This window comes from Lepidochelys kempii, chromosome 5, assembly GCF_965140265.1.
Source record: "Lepidochelys kempii isolate rLepKem1 chromosome 5, rLepKem1.hap2, whole genome shotgun sequence".
Classification (NCBI taxonomy): domain Eukaryota; kingdom Metazoa; phylum Chordata; order Testudines; family Cheloniidae; genus Lepidochelys; species Lepidochelys kempii.
Genome location: NC_133260.1, coordinates 96,295,379 through 96,317,461, shown reverse-complemented (window position 1 = coordinate 96,317,461; position 22,083 = coordinate 96,295,379). Strand labels below are relative to the sequence as shown.

The following is a 22,083-nucleotide window of genomic DNA, read 5'->3' as shown; positions in this document are numbered from 1 at the left end:
TAGATGGAACTATATGGACTTTCTGCAGCTCTGCCATGGTACCCTGGTACACCCAATGCTAAATTAGGGCCAGGCCAGTCATGGAGAGGATGCAAAGGACTTTTTTTATCCTCAGTGTTCCCATGCAGGGAGAAAGCACACTCTGGATGGCTGGACAGGAGAATGTGGTCTGAAGAAATGAGTAAAGGTAGCTAGTACTATGGGGAACATTAGTGGCCTCAAAAGGATGTGTCTGGACAGGGTGAGGGAAGAGCTCCTCCCCAAATGTGGCTGGATGGCTGTTCTGGCTTGATGTGTGGTACTTTTCTTTTCACAGCCCAATGTGCTCCCCCAGGAGGCAGTATGACTAAGGAAGGCATGATGCCTCCTGGCACTGCTGTGCGCCTCCTCCCCCTCCCCTAGCACAGCTCTGCTTCTTCAGAGGTATAAATGAGTCCAAATCGTAACCCCTCATTTACTCAAAATGGTACTATCAACACGACACATTTCTTCCCCAAACTGTTTTAAGTACTTCGTAGTTAGATATTCTATATATATTCTCCAAGTTGTTCTGCACCACTGTCATTTCTCTGGACTAGAAAAGTATTTGTTCACAAAAATTCCTCCACAAGGATAATTTTCGTTCTCTCTTCACAGATTAAAAACGCAAATGAGCTAATGAAACCGGTAAGCTCCTGACACTAAAAAGGAATGAAACTAATTCCTGTTCAAAGCAACTTTTGCATTAGTTCTTCAGCACTCATGTCAGTTGACATTCTTAACCTTTACCTTAATTCTTGTAACCTTGAGAGAGAGAGAGAGAGAGAGAGCAAGATCTTGCTCTCTCTCACAAGGTTACAAGACTCTTTATACTACATAACTGAAAAGGGTGTTGCAAAGGGGGGGGGGGGCAGGAAATGTCATATGCTTCAGTTGATAGCAAAGGACCAAAAACAATAGACTGTCAAGTACTGCACCGTTAGTGCTATCTCAAATTCTTGCTATGCCAGTAGTTAAGCAGTCGTTTAAAAACACAATGACAATGCCTCGGTTTTCTCTTCTCCACTCCCTCGACACCCCCCCCCGAAAGCTATGCAAATGAACTGAAAATAATCAGAAGTGTTAGGTGATTGATTTTACACTGAAGTTTTGTTCCCTAATTATAAATACCGCGTCTGCTCCCTGACAAAACAAGTCCATCGAATGGATGTAAGCTCCTCTCATAAAGAGTTGCAACATAATTAAAATACAGCTGCCTGATTTTTAGTAATGAGGAACTAGATGCTTTGCATCCTGCTGACAAACATTCCTCTCATCCCCTCTTTTTTCTCTGAATGAACTGCAACAACAGAACCGTTAACCAGAAAAACACTTTGCATATCATTCTCGTAATGCAAAGAGATGCTTACCTTCTAAAGACTTGAGGAGAGGTTTTTTTAGAGGGAAAATAATACAGATGCTTTATTGCTGCACTTCAGCATCCCTCTTCCTGTAGCAGTTTACTAGCAATACAGATTCTCCACCATTTTCTGGTCACATGACTAGTGGTACTTCTAAATAAGGATGATCACCTGCCTTTGGGTAGCCTGCTGTATGTACCAGAAATCACAGCCACTCTGGTTGGGTGAATGAGAGAGAGCTGACTGGAGCTTTATCTGTGGGAAATATTTTTTTAATGGTCCTGTGGAGCTCTGTCACAGTATCCCCAAACTTTTACATGGAGGGTCAGCTGTCAGTTGTGAAAAGCTGCTTGCTGTTTCATTTCAAGAGCCTGAGGAAAGCTTGCAGTGAGAAATGAGACAAAAGTTCATATGGATTCAGCTCATCCCAGCCCTCATTTCTGTTTGCCTCTTGTGGTTATATAACACATACATAATCAAGCATGCTTTAGATGACTTGTTTCAGTTTAATGGCTTAGTTATGAAAATGTGAATATTATTAAAACCATCGTATGGAGCAGGGTGTGCTCAATAAAGCAATATTTCAGGCTTTACTAAAGGCTCTATGCTCTCCTCTGAGAATACAGGAGGTGGGGAGCCTGCAGGAAAGGTTCTTTCCCTGGAGCCTCGTGAGCCTGGTTCTGTGAAAGCCCCATTGGGGGCATGGTCTCCTTGTGCTTCCAGCATTACAGAGAAGGAGAAAGAGAGGGGAGTGGGCTGGGCTTTTCTGGATTTTTCCCTCACAGTCCTGGAGAGAGGGGGGACACTGGAAGTCAGCAGCCCCTGAAGCTGTATTAACTTCAGTTGACTTGTGAAACTCCCCTTTGGGCCAGATTGCAAGAAAAAAAGACAACTACTGAGCGTTTAAAAAGATATAAAACATGCTCCCTCTCAAAGAGGATGTTGCTGCAGAAATGTGATTCGTGGTGCTGAGGGCAGTGTAACAATTCTGAAAATCAAGTTCCTTTATGATTGTTGTTGGGGTTGTTGGGTTTTGTATTGGTTTGGTTTGGGTTTGGTTTTGCTAGCAGTCTGAAATTTTAATCTGATGTTATGCTGGGCACTTAGGAAAAAATATCCATAGTAAAAAGTACAAAATTGTGCTTGTGCAATGATAGACAAGGCAAATGAGGTAATATCTTTTATTGGACCAAACTTCTGTTGGTGAAAGAGACAAGATTTTGAGCCACACAGTACTCTTCTTCAGGTGTGGGAAAGGTTAAGATTACCTCACCCATACTGTCTCTCTAATATCCTGGGACCAAGATGGCTACAACTACATGGCGTACAACGTGTGCAATTATATCATTATTAACCTGATAATCACATACCCCAATGAAATTAGAAATGTAATAAAAGCTAAGTCTCCAATACTACAATTAGATCTACTGCAATTAAATTCCCTGTGCCGAGCCCCATTGACTTGACCCTGACAGGGCGAGGGTCAACCCATATGGATCAGATTGCAAGAATGGGGTCAGCATTGTTAATGCTTTGAGCTGAAATTGAGTACAGCTGATCTACAGTGAACGGAACATAGTACATTTACCCAGAAAAACGAGGGTTGGACAGAAGGGGGAGTTTTTTGTATAACAGATGCTCTTTAGCAACAGCCTACATTCAGAATAATTTTATTGTTTTTACTTTAGAAGGGGTCTATTATCTGTGTTTCCTGAATTAAATAAAAGGTACAATTCACAAAGTGAGTTAGTAACGGAAGTTTTTTTTATTTATTTAGCAATTCATGAATAGCTGTCCCAGTCTTATTAAAAGCTGGGTATAAAGTACTTGGTATGTGGCATGCAGTAAATAATAAAGCTGGTGTTTTTTTTTTTTTTTTTTTTTACAGAAATGGGATTATCACCATATTTGCTTCTGCTATTTTTAACATCTGGCTCTTCAATGCAAAACTGCATTACATTTTAATTATTTTCCAGCATCCAGATGGTAGTGGAAAATATATTACCACCCCAAAACTGGCAACAAAAAAGATAGTTGTCATGGCTTGCTGGGTCACAGGAAGTGTGGGGGAATAAAGGACGTTAAGAAAGCTAAGTATGAAAAGTAAGTTTCACGATTTCCATCAAGTTAAAACTTCAATAATTTAATTCACTGTTATTAAATTGGAGTGATGCAGAAAATATTGGGAAAAGGAAATGCTTGAATGAGGTCAATTACGTATTTACTAAAGGTTTCAGAGTAACAGCCGTGTTAGTCTGTATTCGCAAAAAGAAAAGGAGTACTTGTGGCACCTTAGAGACCAACCAATTTATTTGAGCATGAGCTTTCGTGAGCTACAGCTCACTTCATCGGATGCATACTGTGGAAACTGCAGCAGACTTTATATACACACAGAGAATATGAAACAATACCTCCTCTCACCCCACTGTCCTGCTGGTAATAGCTTATCTAAAGTGATCATCAAGTTGGGCCATTTCCAGCACAAATCCAGGTTTTCTCACCCTCCACCCCCCCCACACAAATTCACTCTCCTGCTGGTGATAGCCCATCCAAAGTGACAACTCTCTACACAATGTGCATGATAATCAAGTTGGGCCATTTCCTGCACAAATCCAGGTTCTCTCACCCCCTCACCTGGATTTGTGCAGGAAATGGCCCAACTTGATTATCATGCACATTGTGTAGAGAGTTGTCACTTTGGATGGGCTATCACCAGCAGGAGAGTGAATCTGTGTGGGGGGGTGGAGGGTGAGAAAACCTGGATTTGTGCTGGAAATGGCCCAACTTGATGATCACTTTAGATAAGCTATTACCAGCAGGACAGTGGGGTGGGAGGAGGTATTGTTTCATATTCTCTGTGTGTATATAAAGTCTGCTGCAGTTTCCACGGTATGCATCCGATGAAGAGAGCTGTAGCTCACGAAAGCTCATGCTCAAATAAATTGGTTAGTCTCTAAGGTGCCACAAGTACTCCTTTTCTTTTTGTATTTACTAAAGTGCCCTAAAATGCATCCAGGCTGAGTATGCCTGTTTCATTCTTCTACTTTCATAGATGTAACTTTGCAAATGATGATGATATCTTTGCAAATAATGAAATATCATTAAAAAACACATAATGAGTAGCGCTGGATAGGAATAGTTTTCCCATCCTGGGAAAAATTGAGGTTTCAAAACATTTTCCTGTCTCAAATACAGGTGAAAAGTCCAAATCTTAAAACAATTTGAGAACCAATAATCTGGGGGGGGGGAGGGGAAATCAGTTTGGGTCAGTTGAAATATTGCATTTTGATAATTCTGAAACATTTAATTTTGATTTAAAAAAACAAAAACAAAATACTATTAATTTATGTTTCAAAACAAAAAGTTATTCTGAATCAAAATATTGACTCTTTTTTTTTTTTTTTTTTTTGGAAAATGTCCAGATGGGATGTTTTGACAAATTCAAAAGTTCATCTTATTCAACACAGGAATTTGTCAAAACTGACCCTTTCCCATGCGCACTTTGTGTTTTGCTGAATTGGCATTTTTCTTTTCCTGACCAGTTCTTACGACAAGTCCTAATGGCAAGTAATATGGTAAGGTACAAGGGGCTAGGCCCTTGCCAGATTTAGTACTTGTAAAGCACCAGGCACACCTATAGTGCTGTTTAAATAATAATGAAAAACAATGCCAGTAGTAATAATGTGCTCTACCATTTGTCAGACTTGGGTTCAATTCTCAGTTCAAGTCTCTAATCCTGCAGTTCAGCAGGGACTGGAAGTATACTAAAGCAATAAGCTCAGTCCCCAGAGTGCCCAGCATTGTTGCAGAGTGACACTGACTAGTTAAGGAACAGTTGTGATAGGAGTGAATAAAGTCCTGTCCACTTCTCCTCATTTAAAGATGATGCCTTTGAGATCTCCCTAGGGAGAGGCTGGCCTATAAAGCAGCACAGAGGCAGAGGACTACCATGCAGAATACTGAAGAATCCAGCTGTTTATGATTACAACAAATTTAAAAAAATATTTTTTTGCTTAATAAACATAATGGGCCAGATTCTCTGCTGGGCCCAGATTGTGCTGACACAGCAGAGATGGGACATCTCTTTCTTTTTCAGAATTTCTAAAGAACTAAAAAAATCTATTATTTTGCCCAGCTCCCCTTCTGTCCAGCTCCCCTTCCAATATACACCTGATTCTATTACTGCTCTCACCAGGCCTGACTCCTCAAACAGCCCCGTCCTGGTGTTCATGATCCCTTCTCCAGCTCATTCTACTCCCCTTTTCCTCCTCTCACAATTCATCTTCCTATCTGCCTGCCTCTCCAGCAGCCATTCTAGCTTCCTCACCTCTTACTCAATTCTACGTGTTCCCCAGTGCCTGACTGAACCAGGCTTTTATTCCTGCCCCTACATCTCCTCTCCCTTCACCCTTCCATTCTGCCTCAGCCTTTTTGGTTTGTTTGGTTTTGGGTTTTTTGCATCATCCCCATCCTTTAGCTTTTTTGCTACACCTCTTCCATTCCACCAGACAGCCCTCTTGAGGTCCACATCTATCCTGACCTTTGAGCAGCATAAATTCTTTTACTCACTGGGTTCTTATTCTTAAATCTACTTCTAATCCTCAACTATCCTGACGTGGTAAGGGGAGGAGGCAGTTGCAAGGGGTTTATGACACGAAAACATGAAGGGGAACAGAGACAATGTGAAGGCATAGGTCCACCGGCTGGGGACAAAAAGGCACAGGGTATCACTGGGAGCGTGTCCATGCTTCTATATGTTGTTCCAGTACCTATAATTCCAGTGCTTGTGAGATGAAGCCTCTTTCCTTGAGAAATACTCTTATAATTTCCCACCACCACCATCTACCATACATGCAAACAAACATACCTGGGATGATGCCTACAGTAGAGCTGGGCAAATTTTTTTGGTTGAACAGTAAATTTGCTGGAAAATGTAAATCAAATCAGGCACATACTTTCATCCAGATAAAGAATGAAAAAAAAAAATAGAAAAAGGTGAAACGTTTTGTTTTGACATTTTTTAAAGAAACATTTTGACTTTTTTTGTTGTGCAATTTAGCTAAATGTCAGAGTAACAGCCATGTTAGTCTGTATTCGCAAAAAGAAAAGGAGAGTGAGTTTGTGGGGGGGGGGTGAGAAAACCTGGATTTGTGCTAGAAATGGCCCACTTGATTATCATGCACATTGTAGGGAGAGTGGTCACTTTGGATGAGCTATTACCAGCAGGAGAGTGAGTTTGTGGGTGTATGGGGGTGGGGGGGTGAGAAAACCTGGATTTGTGCTGGAAATGGCCCACCTTGATTTTCATACACACTGTAAGGAAAGTGGTCACTTTGAATAAGCTATTACCAGCAGGAGAGTGAGTTTGTGTGTGTGGTATTTGGAGGGTGGGTGGGGGGTGAGAAAACCTGGATTTGTGCTGGAAATGGCCCACCTTGATTATCACACACATTGTAAAGAGAGTGGTCACTTTGGATGGGCTATTACCAGCAGGAGAGTGAGTTTTGGGGGGGGGGGGGGGGGAGGGTGAGAAAACCTGGATTTGTGCTGGAAATGGCCCAACTTGATTATCATACACATTGTAAGGAGAGTGATCACTTTACATAAACTATTACCAGCAGGAGAGTGGGGTGGGAGGAGGTATTGTTTCATGGTCTCTGTGTATATAATGTCTTCTGCAGTTTCCACAGTATGCATCCGATGAAGTGAGCTGTAGCTCATGAAAGCTTATGCTCAAATAAATTGGTTAGTCGCTAAGGTGCCACAAGTACTCCTTTTCTTTTAGCTAGATGTGTTTTTCAAAGAGTAATAAACACCGGAAAGCATAACAAAATAAAACAAAAAATGGGGAAAAAATTTGTTTTGTTCAAAGAAAATGTTTTGTTTGATCCAAAATAATTTTTTGTCTTTGTTTTTTTTTTTTTTTGGCAAGAAAACTTTTTTTTTAAGTTTCAGTTCAAAATGAACAGGTTTTTTTCAAAAATTGTTTTTTAATTTTTCAGCTTAGTCACCAAACTGGTAAATCAATTTTTCTCTCAGCACCAGCCTACAGAGCCTCTTCAAATGACTGCTGCTGCCTCCAGAGGAGAAGTGGGAGGGGAAGTCCCAACCCCAAAATGCAGAGAGGAGGCAGGAATATTACTTCCAACAATACTTTACAGCCTTTCTAAAAATGACATATTTTATAAACATTACTTCGAACATGCACAGAAAAGAGTGGTTATATGTAAGCTAATACCACCATCTATTGTGCCCCGGACCTTAATTACTGTTGTACTATCCAGTTTCATATAGTTATGTAAGATGAGTTACTCTGCCACAAAAAAATGACCTTCAGACTCAGGAAATTTTACTGTTGGCATCACATCAGCGCTAGCAGAGAAAGATGTTATTCTAGACATCCTAGACCTGTATAGTACTCCATGAATTTTTTCTTTCTAAATTAGTCATTCTTGGCTGTTCATGTAAGAAAAGCCATACAAAAAGCTATTTTCTTTCCAATGAGAGTGACATTAATAATGTGCTATCAGATCTTTTTGTATTTTACATGAGGCCAAATAAATGCCAGGACTTATTATTTCTAGCATTCAGCTCTTATTGACATTGCTTTATGGTCTTTCTTGCATATTTTAATGCCAGAAATAAATTTTTAAAAAGATTCTGTGAATGATGTCAATCAGCCCTGGGTTATTACATTTCTTATTGATTTTGATTTTCTGATATTGTTGTGGGTGTCTCAAGGCAAGGCAGGAGGAGAGGACCTTCATGGCCTCCTAAAACACTCTTGCAACCTGCTTGAACCCCTCTATCAACTCTTGTCAAGGAATTTGTTGATCTGCCATAAGGAAAGGACAGGACAGTGACTGATTCAAGGAAGGGGGACTTCAAGTTTTTATCCCCCTCTTTATCCAAGTTTTCATGTCTTGTTTTTATTTATGGTCTCTCATTCTTAATTTCTTCCCCGACAAAACAGTCAAACTGATTCCATTGAATTTTCATAGCTGAACTGTCAGACGGTTACTGGGGGAGGGCTGACAATTATGTAACCTGCATCTTCTCCCTCCCCTCATTCTACCAATTCAAGGCCCTGATTCAGCAATTGACCAAAAAGAGAATATCAATAGGTTGTTCCTGTATATGGGTACATGGATGTCCTTGTGGCAGTATCTTGTGCTAACCAGCCAGTCATTGGGTTGAGAAATTTGTGTTCCACTGCTGCTTTAAACTTTATCCACGAAACAGGATATTTATTTCAGACAAAGGAGCAGGCCCCAGAGGGATTTCATGCTAGAGCAAATTAAAGAAATATTTTTTCTTTTTTAATATGTCACCAAAATGCATATAAAAGAGTCCCTAATTACACACACCAAATCAGAGTAGTTCCCAAGTTGCTGATTGCTCGATTTATACAACAGCCTTAATAAAATGACTATAAATAATTGTTCCCATATGTGTTTGTCCCTTTCCATTTGGCAAATTATATTTATATGTGTTTTTAATACAGCAGCAGCCTAACTGGCTCACTTTCCTTTACTTCTTTGGGCCTCAACATTAATACAGAGAGCAGAAATACCTGGAGCTGTGGGACAGGCACCTGGTATTTAGCTGTCACTGCAAAGCCCGAGGGGGAGAGTAGACCCATATAATAGGGTGTGGCCACACTAGAAAAATTTGATGATAGCCATATTATATCAAGAGCGAGCATCACTATGGGTGTAAGCTGCTAGTGTAGACAGAGCTCAGGTAGTTTTACCACCGGGGGCAGGGGTGCTGGAACAATTTGTATAGTGGGGGTGCTGAGAGCCATTGAACCAAACTGTAAACCCTCTATATGATAGAAACCACTTCGTCAGGCAGTGCGGCAGGAACCCTAGTTCCAGCATCTATGGCTGTGGGTATGTCTAGCTAGACTGCAATCCCTAAGGCCACGTCTATACTACCCGCCAGACCAGTGGGTAGTGATCAATCTATCAGGAATCGATTTATCGTGTGTAGTGTAGACGCTATAAATCGATCCCCGATTGCTCTGCTGTCAACTCTGGAACTCCACCAGGGTGAGAGGCACAAGCGGAGCTGACGGGGGAGCTATTCTCGTAGCTGAAGTTGCGTATCTTAGATCGATCCCCCCCCTCCCCCGTGTAGACCAGGCCTAAGTGTGACTGCAGCTTGAGCTGATATACCTGAGCTAACTAATACAGCTAGCTCGGGTCCCAGGATAGCGAAGCCACTGCAGCATGAGCTTCAGCGTTGGCTCACCCTGTGAGTAATTACCCAGGGATCCAGACAGGCTAGTACAACCCACACTAAAGCACATGGTGCTACAACTTCACTGCTCCAGGACCCAAGCTAACTAGATTAAAGCTAACTCAAGTATGTCAGTTCAAGCTACAATCCCACCCTTTGATTGCAGTCTAGACACACCCTGTGCCACACAAACACGCTCTGAAAAGCCTGAGCCTTGCCCCTATTAGCACTTACCCCATTGCTACCACTAGTTGCTGTAACAGAGGGCCACATTTTTCAAATGCTCAGAACCCACAATTGGGCTAAAGTTACAAATGAGCTCAGCATCCAACATGCTGCATTCCTTTGGAAATCTGCCCCCCCGGGCTCCTAAACAGGACTGAGCCCTTCTGAAAATTGGGTTCCAACCGAGGGTGCTGAGCACTTTGACAAATTCAGACCTACAGGGACTCATTTTTCTAGTGTCTGTGTAAGACCAGAATTAGCCCCCATATTTTGAGGAATCTCACCAAAAAGTTAGCTATTTAGTGTTTTGCTTCTTCAAAACTTTTCTCAGATTCACAGTGGTGACATAAAAATAGCAGTGAAAAATGGATATTTAGAATTATTCTCACTTCCTGTGTGAAGACATTAACACCACTGAGTCGTGCAGGCATGGCATGCGAGAAGCCTGGGATGCTGTCTCCATGTAATTAATCAGGGTGACTTAAGCAGGGCCAGCATCTGGCAGCTTTTAATATAAAATGCTTTTAGTGGGAGGCTAAAGAGCCTACAGCTGACTTGCGCCTGTGAGACGAACAAACCCACACCTTTCTTAAGTATCCCTTCCAATTTGTTGTCCCATTTGGCCATCTGTTATGAAAGTCTCAAGGTCAAGCACTGGGACAGAGTTTCCATTGCTTTACTTTTTTACTGTACGGAAATTGATAAGCACCGACCCTCTCTGCCTTCAAACCTCTTCTGAAGATATGCTTCTTCCTCTATGGCAATAAATGCTAACCGATGTCAGTTAAGCTACCATCATCCTCAATGCATTCTTGTGCTGTCCATCTATAGACTATAAATAATTTGAGATAGGGACAATGTCTTCTTCCTTTATGGTTTTGTACAGCAACAAACAATGTTTGTTCTTCAAAAAACTAAGGCGCCAAACGTCAATCCTGCCAAACATTTATGCAGGTGCTTAACTTTCAGCATGCAAGTAGTGCCATTGAAGTCAAATGTTTGCAGGATCAGGGCCTACACTTAGAATGAAACCAATGTTTATTTGAGATAAAAAATACCAAATAGCTGAAGTATTCTACAGAAGGTTTTTTTTAACCATGTGTGGATTGAAACAGAACAGGAGACGGAGGTTTCTTTAACCTGTCTGGGGGGAAAAATCAGTGAGGGAACTATTGAGGTTCTGAGATTGCCAACATCAATCTTAGACAGATGAGGTGGGTGAGATTATACCTTTGATTGGACCAAGTTCTGTTGGTGAGATAGACAAGGTTTTGAGCTTACACCGAGCTCTTCTTTGGGTCTGGGAACCATTCTCAGAGTGGTGTCATAGCTACATACAAGGCTTGTCTCTCCAATAGCTTGGGATCAACAAGGCTACAAAAACACTGAATACAACAACAGGTTTCAGAGTAGCAGCCGTGTTAGTCTGTATCTGCAAAAAGAACAGGCGTACTTGTGGCACCTTAGAGACTAACAAATTTATTTGAGCATAAGCTTTCATGGGCTACAGCCCCCCTTCATCAGATGCATAGTTTGGAACATATAATAAGATATATATATATATATACATACAGAGAACATGAAAAGGTGGAAGTTGCCATACCAACCCTAAAAAGAAAAGGAGTACTTGTGGCACCTTAGAGACTAACCAATTTATTTGAGCATAAGCTTTCGTGAGCTACAGCTCACTTCATCGGATGCATACTGTGGAAAGTGTAGAAGATCTTTTTATACACACAAAGCATGAAAAAATACCTCCCCCCACCCCACTCTCCTGCTGGTAATAGCTTATCTAAAGTGATCACTCTCCTTACAATGTGTATGATAATCAAGTTGGGCCATTTCCAGCACAGATCCAGGTTTTCTCCCTCACCCCCCTTGATTATCATACACATCGTAAGGGGAGTGATCACTTTAGATAAGCTATTACCAGCAGGAGAGTGGGGTGGGGGGAGGTATTTTTTCATGCTTTGTGTGTATAAAAAGATCTTCTACACTTTCCACAGTATGCATCCGATGAAGTGAGCTGTAGCTCACGAAAGCTTATGCTCAAATAAATTGGTTAGTCTCTAAGGTGCCACAAGTACTCCTTTTCTTTTTGCGAATACAAACTAACACGGCTGCTACTCTGAAACCATACCAACCCTAATTAGCCTCTTAGAGTTGGTATGGCAACTTCCACCTTTTCATGTTCTCTGTATGTATATAAATCTTTTTATTATATGTTCCATTCTATGCATCTGATGAAGGGGGCTGTAGCCCATGAAAGCTTATGCTCAAATAAATTTGTTAGTCTCTAAGGTGCCACAAGTACTCCTGTTCTTTTCACCGAGTACAGCATTAATCTTATTCAAATGTGATTTGTTTTGGGCCAGCAAACTGTAGTTGTTTGGTATATTAAATGCTGTCAGTACATGCAATTATCAGTGTACGCTGCCGCAGTAATGCATGCAGTGCTTCTTGAAAACAGGCTGACTGTCAATACTGCTGCTTGTTGGTGAAATTTTCAGGAAGCCTAAAACAACATGTGAACCAATTATAGCGGGGTAATGGAAGTTCTAAATGTCATCAAGCACTCTGTTTCCAATTAAGTCCCAATGCTGGTATGCAATAAGAAATATCCCTCCCAAGGGCAGTATCTTGCATTTCACATGAACAACTTCCCCATTTAAAAAAAAAAAAAAAAAGCCACCAAACTGCAGCTGTAAAGGGGCGAAGCAAGAACAAGCCAATTAAATCCTTTTATTTGATTCCCAAAAAGAAGCTTCCCTCACACTTCCCAGGATCCTTACTTTGAAAAACAAAGTGACGATCAGGTTTAGTTATAGGTCTATTGTTTTAAAATGGTGGAGTAGGAAGGGGACCCTAACATAAGGTGACCAGATGTCCCGATTTTATAGGGACAGTCCCGATTTTTGTTGCTAAAAGCTGCGTGGTGTAAACTGGGGTTGGAATTATGCCTGTGATGGAAAGGTTATCCTTGTGGTTCCTATAATCTCCTTCAAAATTATGAAACAATTTTAAATGGACCCACTTTGGGCTATCACTAACCTAGGCTCTGTTTGTTACAAAAGGAGAGAGAGAAATCCTGTAAGTACAACTAATACTTCATTTTGGAATGTTGTCACCTTTGCAGGATCCTCATCTATTTAAATAACACTGACTACCGTTTCCTAGAAGATTCTCAAAAACAGACTGTGTGGGCATTTCCTTACCCTGAAACTCGATTTAGTTCTCGTTCACTGTTGAGAAACTCTGTTTCCTCCTCCATTTCTTGTTCAGTTGCCATGCCATCTCCAGGATGCTGCTGTGAATGTACTTCCCATATACCATGACCGCCAACAACCTGCAATAAAAGAGCATCTGTCCTTACGATGCTTGAATTTTTGTCCTCCCTCGTCAGACTGTCTAAGGGAGAATATTTCTCTTGTTCAAATGATTTGTGAGGGATTTTTTTTAGCTGAACTCCAGATTGTTTGTCATGGATCAACTCCTGGTCTAAAACTGCTTCCAGTTCTTTGACAGAATGTCCAGACCCTAAGTCCATTGTTTCTGTCCTGCTTGAAATTTCTTCAGGTGATATATCACTGACTTCATTTTTGCCCAGCACTGTCCAACTGTGGTCTTGCGCAGGGCTTTCAGGGGATCTCTTTTCATCACCCAGTCTTTGAGGCAAAACAGAAGGACTTTTCTCTGCTAAATGAAAAGAATCCCATTCAGTAGTCAAAAAAGATTGGTCTTTACTTTCATTTATTATGGAAATTGACTGAAATGTATCTGAGGAGCCTGCTGAAAAGGCTTCATGAGACTCTGTTTGTTCAGCCACATTAGCTTCTTGAAATGCAAAATCACTTTCCTTTGTTTCAAGGATATCCTTCTTCACAGATCCATTTTCTTCAGTAGTAACAAGGATGTAATCCATCTCTAGTGCAGTCTGATCTTTGTTCACCTGTGTCCTCATATCTTCCTTACTCTCTGTACTTATCAGTTCAGGGCTCTCAGTGGAATTTCTTCCATTCCCCTCAGTATAGAGGGTGTCACTGGCAGCTTCTAAAATGCAAAACAAACAAAATTTCAGTTTCAGCAGTTAGCAATTATTGTTTTTCAAATGAGTCCTGTAAAATAAACCCATTTTTATTTGCCTTTGATAGCCTATGTCCTGTGTTAATTTATTCTTGCATTTTATATTATTATTATTATTTATTATTATTTTATTTTATTTAATATTGGGTAGTGCCAAGAGGCCAGTGAGGCTGGGGCCCTTTATGCCAGGCATTATACAAATATGCGGTAAATGACGCTCCCTCCTTCAAAGTTTCAGTTTTTGATCTAGCTACAATGAAGAGAATACAGGTCTTTCCAAGGTCCAGAGTTTCAGGAAGACACATGTATTCCAAATGCCACTCAGCTAAAGTCTCACCATGCAGCAGCTATACTGTATCTTACTGTTCAGTAGCAATACTCCTTCTCAGACATTTACTACTTTGTCCCATTAACTTATTTTATTAGACTGTGCATAATTTCTTACCATTGGGTGATCCTGTGACTCCACCTGCTGGTGAATGAGTATTACTTGTTTGTGCTTCATGTTCTAATCCTTTCACGATATCAGAGGATTCAGGCATCACTTCTGACTCTAATGGTAAAGATCCCAATGCCTGGTCTTCCTGGAGGCACTCTGCAAATGAGTCAAATGACTGATCTTTGGCAAGGCTGTCTTTGGTCTCTAAAAAGCTCATTTTATCTTTTTGAGGAGTAAGTGGAGATAATGGCATTTCCACCGAAACATTGCCAGAAAACTGCTGCTTTAATGAAATTTCCTTTCCTCTCTTTTTGCTGCCAGTGGCTTCTGTATTAAACGATACATCAGATGGAGAAGAGTACACCACTGGTGACTGTTCATTAGGTGATTCTTTAAACCAAGGATTATGGCTATCAGGCAAATGTTCAGGTTCTTTTACGACATCGTCAGCATGCTGACAAACTGCAGCATCTCTATCATTATCATCCAATGAGGTTTTTAAGAAGAGTGTTTGTTCGTCAGTTGCATCTCTTTCTACTGCTACATTGTGTTCACTGTTTAATATTGTCAGTTTGCTTACTTCATCTAATGACTGGCTGTTAGTGATTGATGTGTTGGAGCTATTTTCTATACCAGTCTCATTCCCATCAACACACATGTCTGATATTTCTAATTTATCGGAAGTCACTGCTGTATGGTCAATAGCTGGAATTTGGCCAGTTTCAGCTGAGACACTCATATCTTTTATGCTTTCTTCCGAATTATCAAGGGGAAAGAAATCAGTGGCAACTAAATGTCTCTGGGAGTGAACTACCTTGACAGAAGCTGCAAGAATATTATTTTCATAGTAAGCATCTTTAAGATGCAAGGAAGCCATTCCCAAATCTTCAGCAGAGGAGCCTGCTGAATCTATTGATTCAACAACTGGTTTCTTTTCTAAGTCAGATTTTTTTAAGATATTTTCCTTTCTGAATTCAGAAGCTTCATGAGCTTTAGGAGATATTAGCTGATCAACCTGTGTTCCATCATTATTTTCTGGACTATTTCGATCAGGATATGTCTCTACTTTGTGAGTTACTAATTGCTGTTTAACATCAAAGTCTGCTTCTTTGCTTATATTGGACACTGTGAGAACCAACTGACTAACTTCTCCAGCCTCAGCCAAAGCTTGAGTAGATTGTGAAGAAGCATGCTTAGCTTCATATTCATGGCAAACATCAGGCCTGTTTGAGGCCCGTGAACTACTGTCTTGGTCACAGTGACTTAATATATCAGGATTTTCACCCTCAGCTTTCAAAATGAAAAGCTGTTCAGCATCAGTCCACAAATCAGGATCAACTGAGAATAGCTGATTACTTTCCTGAGTCTTGTCCTGTAAAGTATATGGGGAACATGTAATCTGGCGAACTTCAGCTAACTCGTTCCATCTCAGGCTTGACTTTTCTATCAGTTTTTGGGATGAGTCATTTGCAATGAAAGCATTTTTGGGGGAGCTGCAGAATTCTGAAGTTCCACCGGTATTCCATTGTTCTTGAACAAATAGATCTTTATTTGAAGTTTTTATTTGAACGTCCACATTATCTCTTGAAAGATCAAGTATTAGGTTTGCCTGAGCGAATGTGTTTGGCATATCTGGTTGCCACTTTTCTGGAAAAGCATTTTTAGAAGTATCTTGATCTCCATCAACTGTGACAAAAGGCTGCTCTTTTAAATCCCTTTCTTTCTTAGCCAGTGCCAGTGGATCAGACAGTTTATGCTGTACAATATCTGGATCAATTTGACTCTTGTGAATATTCCTGGAATGCACTATACTTTCATATTTCTCTTCATTAAAGTACAGAGGGGGAGACTGATTTTCGTGGCTACCTAGATAAGCAGGATATGCAACTTTTAGTTCTTCACTTTGTACTGGTGCTCCCCAGGCATCAAGCTTAATGTTTGCCAATTGATTAATTTCTAAACCACCATCTGAATTAGAATATTGCCCCTCTACTGGCTTGTGTTTATGCGTTTCTGAATTCCACCATTCTGAATGGTCATCCGGAAATCCAAATGTTTCCACAGTGGACCTTTGATTTATTTCAGAATCAGCTTGCAATGATATATTCCATGATTCTGAATTCTTTGAAGAATATTCTTTATGTCCTGCTGCAGAAGATGGGGCAATATAGTAATCCATTGTACATGAATTCCAAACATGTGGATGGTGTGGATTTTCTTGGAAAGTATTCACTTGAAATTCTCCCTGACTTGTTTCCCAACCGTCTAAATATTCAAAAGCTTCACAGGTATCATTGTTAGTTGTGTTTAAGTGCATAATATCCTCTTCCTTTGATATATTCCAAGATTTTACATTTTCAGAGTTTTTATTTAAGATGGCCATCTGAACCTCTTTCTCCAGTTCCGTTTCAGCATCTAAACTGTCTTCAGAACTCACTACACTGGATTGTGCATAATAGTGTTCTTTAGTTTCAGAAACTTTATTCTCATTTGCTTGATAGTTGGAATCTATTTCTATCACTGCCTGAGGTGCCTCTGAATTTTTGGAATCCTCATTTGCTTCAGGACTTGATAAAGAAGATACTGTATCATCATCTACATGTGCATTCCAAAGATCTAAATTTTTAGGAACTTTGTGATCAATGCTCTCTTCAGATTCTTCCTGACTTTTATTCTCAAAGCCCCCCTTTTCAGGAGCTTTTTCTAATCCATCATTGGTGATATTCCAAATGACTTCACTTTCTCTATGACAGGTAGCTGGCATGCTCCCCCAAACATGCACATTTTCAGAGGCATCACTTATATCAGGACTTGTGGCACTGGACTGTGTATAATCATTTGTTGAACCACTCCATACATTATCCTCTTCACAATCACTTTCGATTTGTGTATCTCCTGGAAGGCTATTCATGGTGTTTGTCATTTCAGGAACCTCACTTGTCTCAGGACTTGTTCCAGGAGACTGTGTATCTTCACACATGTGTGAATTCCAAACACCTAGAATTTGGGGAAAATCATGATGAGATGTGATGTCAACATGTTCCTCATCTGGAAGTTTATTCCCAGATTCTAAACCTTCAGAAGCATCATTTCCCCCAGAATCCATTTCATGTGATAATGAATTATCCATCACAGATATATTTGTAATGCCAGGCACTTCAGCAGATTCAGAAGAGGGATTCACTTGAATTTTAGTCTGCAGAATCTCACTCATGAAAGGTGTTTCATGAGCATCACTTATCTCTGGACTGAGTTCAGAAAAACCTAATTCAAAACTGCAGATCTCTAAATTGCTAGGAACTTCCTCAGATAAACTCTCCTGAGCCCCTCTGAACACCTCTGGTGCTTCATTTATCAAAGGACTTGATGCAACTGATTGAGAGCTACTCTTCGCAGAGTCATTACAGCTATCTAGATTTTCAGGCACTGTAGGAGAATGATTTTCTTGGCCATCCTCACCTTTGTTATAACTTTCAGAGGCACTTTTCATCTCGGGACTTGTTGCACCCTCTGTAGCGGTACTTTCCTTATCAGTATTTCTAGGAAGTGACTGTGATATATTACTATGGCTGTAATTTTGGAGATTATAGAAATCTAAATGCCCAGAATGTCTTTCTTCCTCGTGACTTGTTGCAGAAGATTCTGCATTGTTCTGCAAAGTTCCTTTCCTCTGTTCCTGATTGGCAGGGTTAGACGGACAAGAAAAGGGCATATTTATTTCTGATTTCTCTGTTTCTAAAGCTTTGAAAATGTCACTGTTCCTTATTTTTTCTGGTGAGTTAGGAATTTCGGATGGTGGTGTACTTTCTTCTGAATCTGTTATACATGATAGTTTGGATAACACTGATGGTGACACTCTGTTATCTTGCATGGTTGTGTTCCAAACATTGCTAATGGTTAGCTGTCCACTCATCTCATCTATTCTTTTATATTCATCTATTCCTTGTTGAGAAGTACCAGAGATACCATTATTCTCCCATCCTGCTTGATGATTCTGCTGAAGGTGTACACTCCAGAGATTCAACTGTTGCTCTGAAAGCTGAGTTCTCAATTCTGAATCTTTATTAATGCTTTCTTGTACTTGCCCATTAACTGAAACCTCATTTTCTAAGTCACTTCCTTTCAAGTCCAAACCATTACCCATCTCTGAAGTGCTTGTAGATGACTGTGTATCCTCAAGGATGACCCTGTTCCATATTTCTACATTTTTTTCAGCTGCAGTTGGTCTGGTATTCAGTCCACCATGTGGCTGAGATAAGTGGTTGACTGTTTGATTATACACCTGCATGACTCCAGTGTCCTCAGAACTAGAATTACTTTCACTGATATTCTCATCACCTGAAAAATACTTAGCAGCTATTTGTTCTGAATTCCGTGAAACTGTACAAGTGTTTGGAAGAGCAGTAATTTCAGAATTTTCTGCTTTTAACTGACTGACATTATTAGGAGACACATTCCACATTTCTGTGTTTCCTGAGCTTAGAAAAGGCATGCTTCTAATGGATGGTTGTGGTAATGATTCCTTATCTGTTTCCGCCAATATTTTAGGTTCATCTGAATTTGAGTTAATCACTTCATCGAAAATTGTTTCTCTGTCAAAATGCTTGTCCTCATTTTCCCTTTCGTCCCCTATATATGTAGGTGATATGTATGAATCAGATGTTGAATAATTGGTATCTGGTGGAGAAACAACTAAATCTTCACCGGCATTTGATGAGCTAAAGTCTGAGCATCTATATGACAAGACAGAATCTTCCCATGGAACCAGAGTTTCTAGTACTTCTTTCTCTATGTCTTTTTCATACAGATCCCAGACATCCATATTTTCAAATTGTTTTGGTCTATATTTAGTGTCACCTAATACATTTTGATTTTCTATGGCTAGATTAGAATTGTTCTGCACATTATCAAAACTGGACTTTGTATTTGCAAAAGTGCTGTATTCTTCCACTGGATAAGCCCTCCCTTTGTTCCAGGCTTCTGAAGCTACTTCATTGTTCAGGTTTTCAGACTCATTTTCTGCAGTGTTTTCTGAAGAATATGATAGATTAGTTTTGGACATGGCCCAGGCTTCACGACTCCTCACAGAAGTTTGATCAGTGTCCAGTTTCAGCATACTCCATACATTTTCTGATGGCTTAGCGCCGTCTTCTTGATCAAACTCTGTCCAAACATCGTAAGATTCTGCATCGAGTTGTCCACTTTCACCTACAGTGTTACACCATGGAGCTGATATCACTGGGGTCAGCTGACTGGACTTCCACAAATTAGTAAATGCTTCCCTGTGTTGTTTTGTCTCCGCTAAAGGTGCACTTTGCCCGTGTGAGTGTTCAGTGGTTTTCTTCTGCAGCTCTAAGCTATGTTTATCTCGGACAGGGTTAAACTGATTCTCCCACAGACCTGTTCTTGAGTATTCCGTCTGCCTTGGCTGTTTTTGCAGAAATACAGAATCTGAGGCTCTTCTATCAAAGTGCTCCTGAAGTAATGGGCTTGCTTTACAATCTTTCCATGAATCAGGGCTTTGAAATACAGATTCCTGTTCACTTGAACTCCACGCATCAGCATTTTTAGAATCTAATTCAAAACCATCCCACCAGCTTCCATACCTAGCACGTGACTGAGAATAGCTTGCACTATCTATTTCATTAATTTTTTTAATTACATCTTGTGGAAAAAACAAAGGTGGTCCATTATCTAATGGTGAGCTTTCTACAAGACTGTTCATAGGAGTTGGGGGAATTCTTGTTTCAACATTTTTCAACACCTCAGGTGAAGAAGAATCATCTTCCACTAAATCTGTCAAACTTGAAGTTTTTTCAGACAAATCTCCAGGATTTTCTTGCCTAAATTCATCATCAAATTCTACTAAACTGTCTTCTTCATTTGTAGTCATTAGTAAATTGGATGAATAATTAGCCATGTCATTTTCTGATAGATTTGTCTCATCAAATTCTTTCTGCACAATAGGTGGTTGTCCTTCTGATGAATCACTATTCAGGAAGAAGTCATCTGCTGGGGAATAATCAACAGAACGAGAAGAAGATTCAGATCGAATTGTAACCATAGGTGCTAGATCAAAACTGAAAAAATCAAAGTTATCACTGTTGTTTCTAGACTGAGGTTGTTGTTCTTCTGGTATTGCTCCTTCAGGAATGGGGCTATAGGAATCAAAACCTGGAAGGAGACTGTGATGAGCACCTTCTGCAACTGGACTATCATCACTGAGAAAAACTGAGCTCTCCTTGGAAGACCGGCTGCTTCTAATGGTAGCCAATCCACTGTCTGGACTCACAAGGTCTATATTAACATCAACATGGGCTTGGATAGATCCATTGAGATCTTGAGGATTTTCTATAAAATTGACAGAACTGGGCTGTGGTTCTATGTCAGAACCATATAGCTCCATGATACCAGAAGATCCCTGTGAAAGTGGAGCACTCCCAGCAACAGCTTCAGTAGAAGACGTTCTGCTGTTTGGTACCATTTCTGGCTGTCTTCTGTTAATAACTTCTTTAATTATTAGAAAAATTTGATCACCAGTCACCAAAGTATTGTCTTGGTGATAAACGAGGAATTGGTCACATCCGCATTCTAAAGGATCCAGCTCCAGGCAAGGATTCTGACATTCTTCTAATTCACAGCAAATCTGTTGGAAAATACAGTGGTTTCAAAAAGTCATTGTAAGGACAGTTACAAATGTATACTAATAGTATTATTGCCTACCTATTCTTGTCAGTTGATTTCTCAGCTATCTTGCTTTACCTATCTTTTTAATGAACTTTGAACACATTAATCCTCTTAAACTTAAGAAGATCATTGCATAACATTTATTATTTAATTAACAAATATTTACTTGAAATGCTATAATTTGACTTTTCAAATTAATTCTTCACTCCTAAAATAAACTCAGATTTTTGTTTGCTATTCTAGGAAAGCTGACTAAAATCTGTAAAAGGTGAAAAAGAAACTGAATGCTCCCAGAAAGTGTTAAAGAAATGCATTTCTACACCAAAGGGGGAAGTACTTATTTAGGCCACTGTCCTGCAATCAGATCCATGTCTGTGAGCTCTTGGGACTGTACAAAGTCTCCTCAAAGTCAAGTGGGCTCCACCCTGTTACAAGGCTCTGCCCGCCCATGCAGATCCAGTTGAAGGATTAGCACCTCAGTGTGCACTGAATTTAAAATAATTTAAAAACAGGTCTAGAATACTAAAAATAATTTTTCTTTAATAGTAACAACTGTATGGTGCCCAAAGATCTAGTGAAATATTTATACTATTCATGAAATAAAATCAAAACCTTGAATCAGAACTCTTTCACATTTTGAATAGGTAGCAGGAGTCTGATTTTAAATTCCTGGATCTCAACCAACACCAATAGTCCAGCTTACAGGTTGGAACCAAAACTAGAAACTTGTTTCTTCCATTTCTGGTTTGGATGTGGCCAAAATTACCTTCTGAGATTTTCACCTAAGATGAAGAAAATCTTACAAGATGCTCAGAGTGGAGCTCAGAAGCACTTCCTCCATTTTTGTCCAAAATTTCATGAAAATAGCTGGCAACTTTTGTTGCTGTTAAAACCCAAACTCAAATCAGAATCCTGAACTTTACCTTATATCTAATCCAAATCTAAACATGAAAACAGTCCCTTTGGTTTTCCTCTCGTTTATATTGTATATGTGTTCACAACCCAGATCGCCATTGAGTAGGCCAC

General features: G+C 40.0%; 1 protein-coding gene across 5 annotated transcripts in view; it reads right to left on the bottom strand.

Annotated features, from left to right (window-relative positions):
- Positions 1–22,083, bottom strand: part of PRUNE2 (prune homolog 2 with BCH domain) — a 186,140-nt gene that overhangs the window by 52,852 nt on the left and 111,205 nt on the right. For 4 of the 5 annotated variants that reach the window (XM_073345108.1, XM_073345110.1, XM_073345109.1 and 1 more), the window contains exons 1-2: positions 14,377–16,094; positions 13,064–13,898 (exon numbers count right to left, since the gene is read on the bottom strand). In XM_073345108.1, the coding sequence (XP_073201209.1) occupies positions 13,064–13,898; positions 14,377–16,000 (2,459 nt within the window). In that variant the 5' untranslated portion in view covers positions 16,001–16,094. Of the gene's footprint in view, positions 1–13,063; positions 13,899–14,376; positions 21,017–22,083 lie in introns of those variants that run through there. The other variant, XM_073345112.1, reaches the window with a different exon arrangement.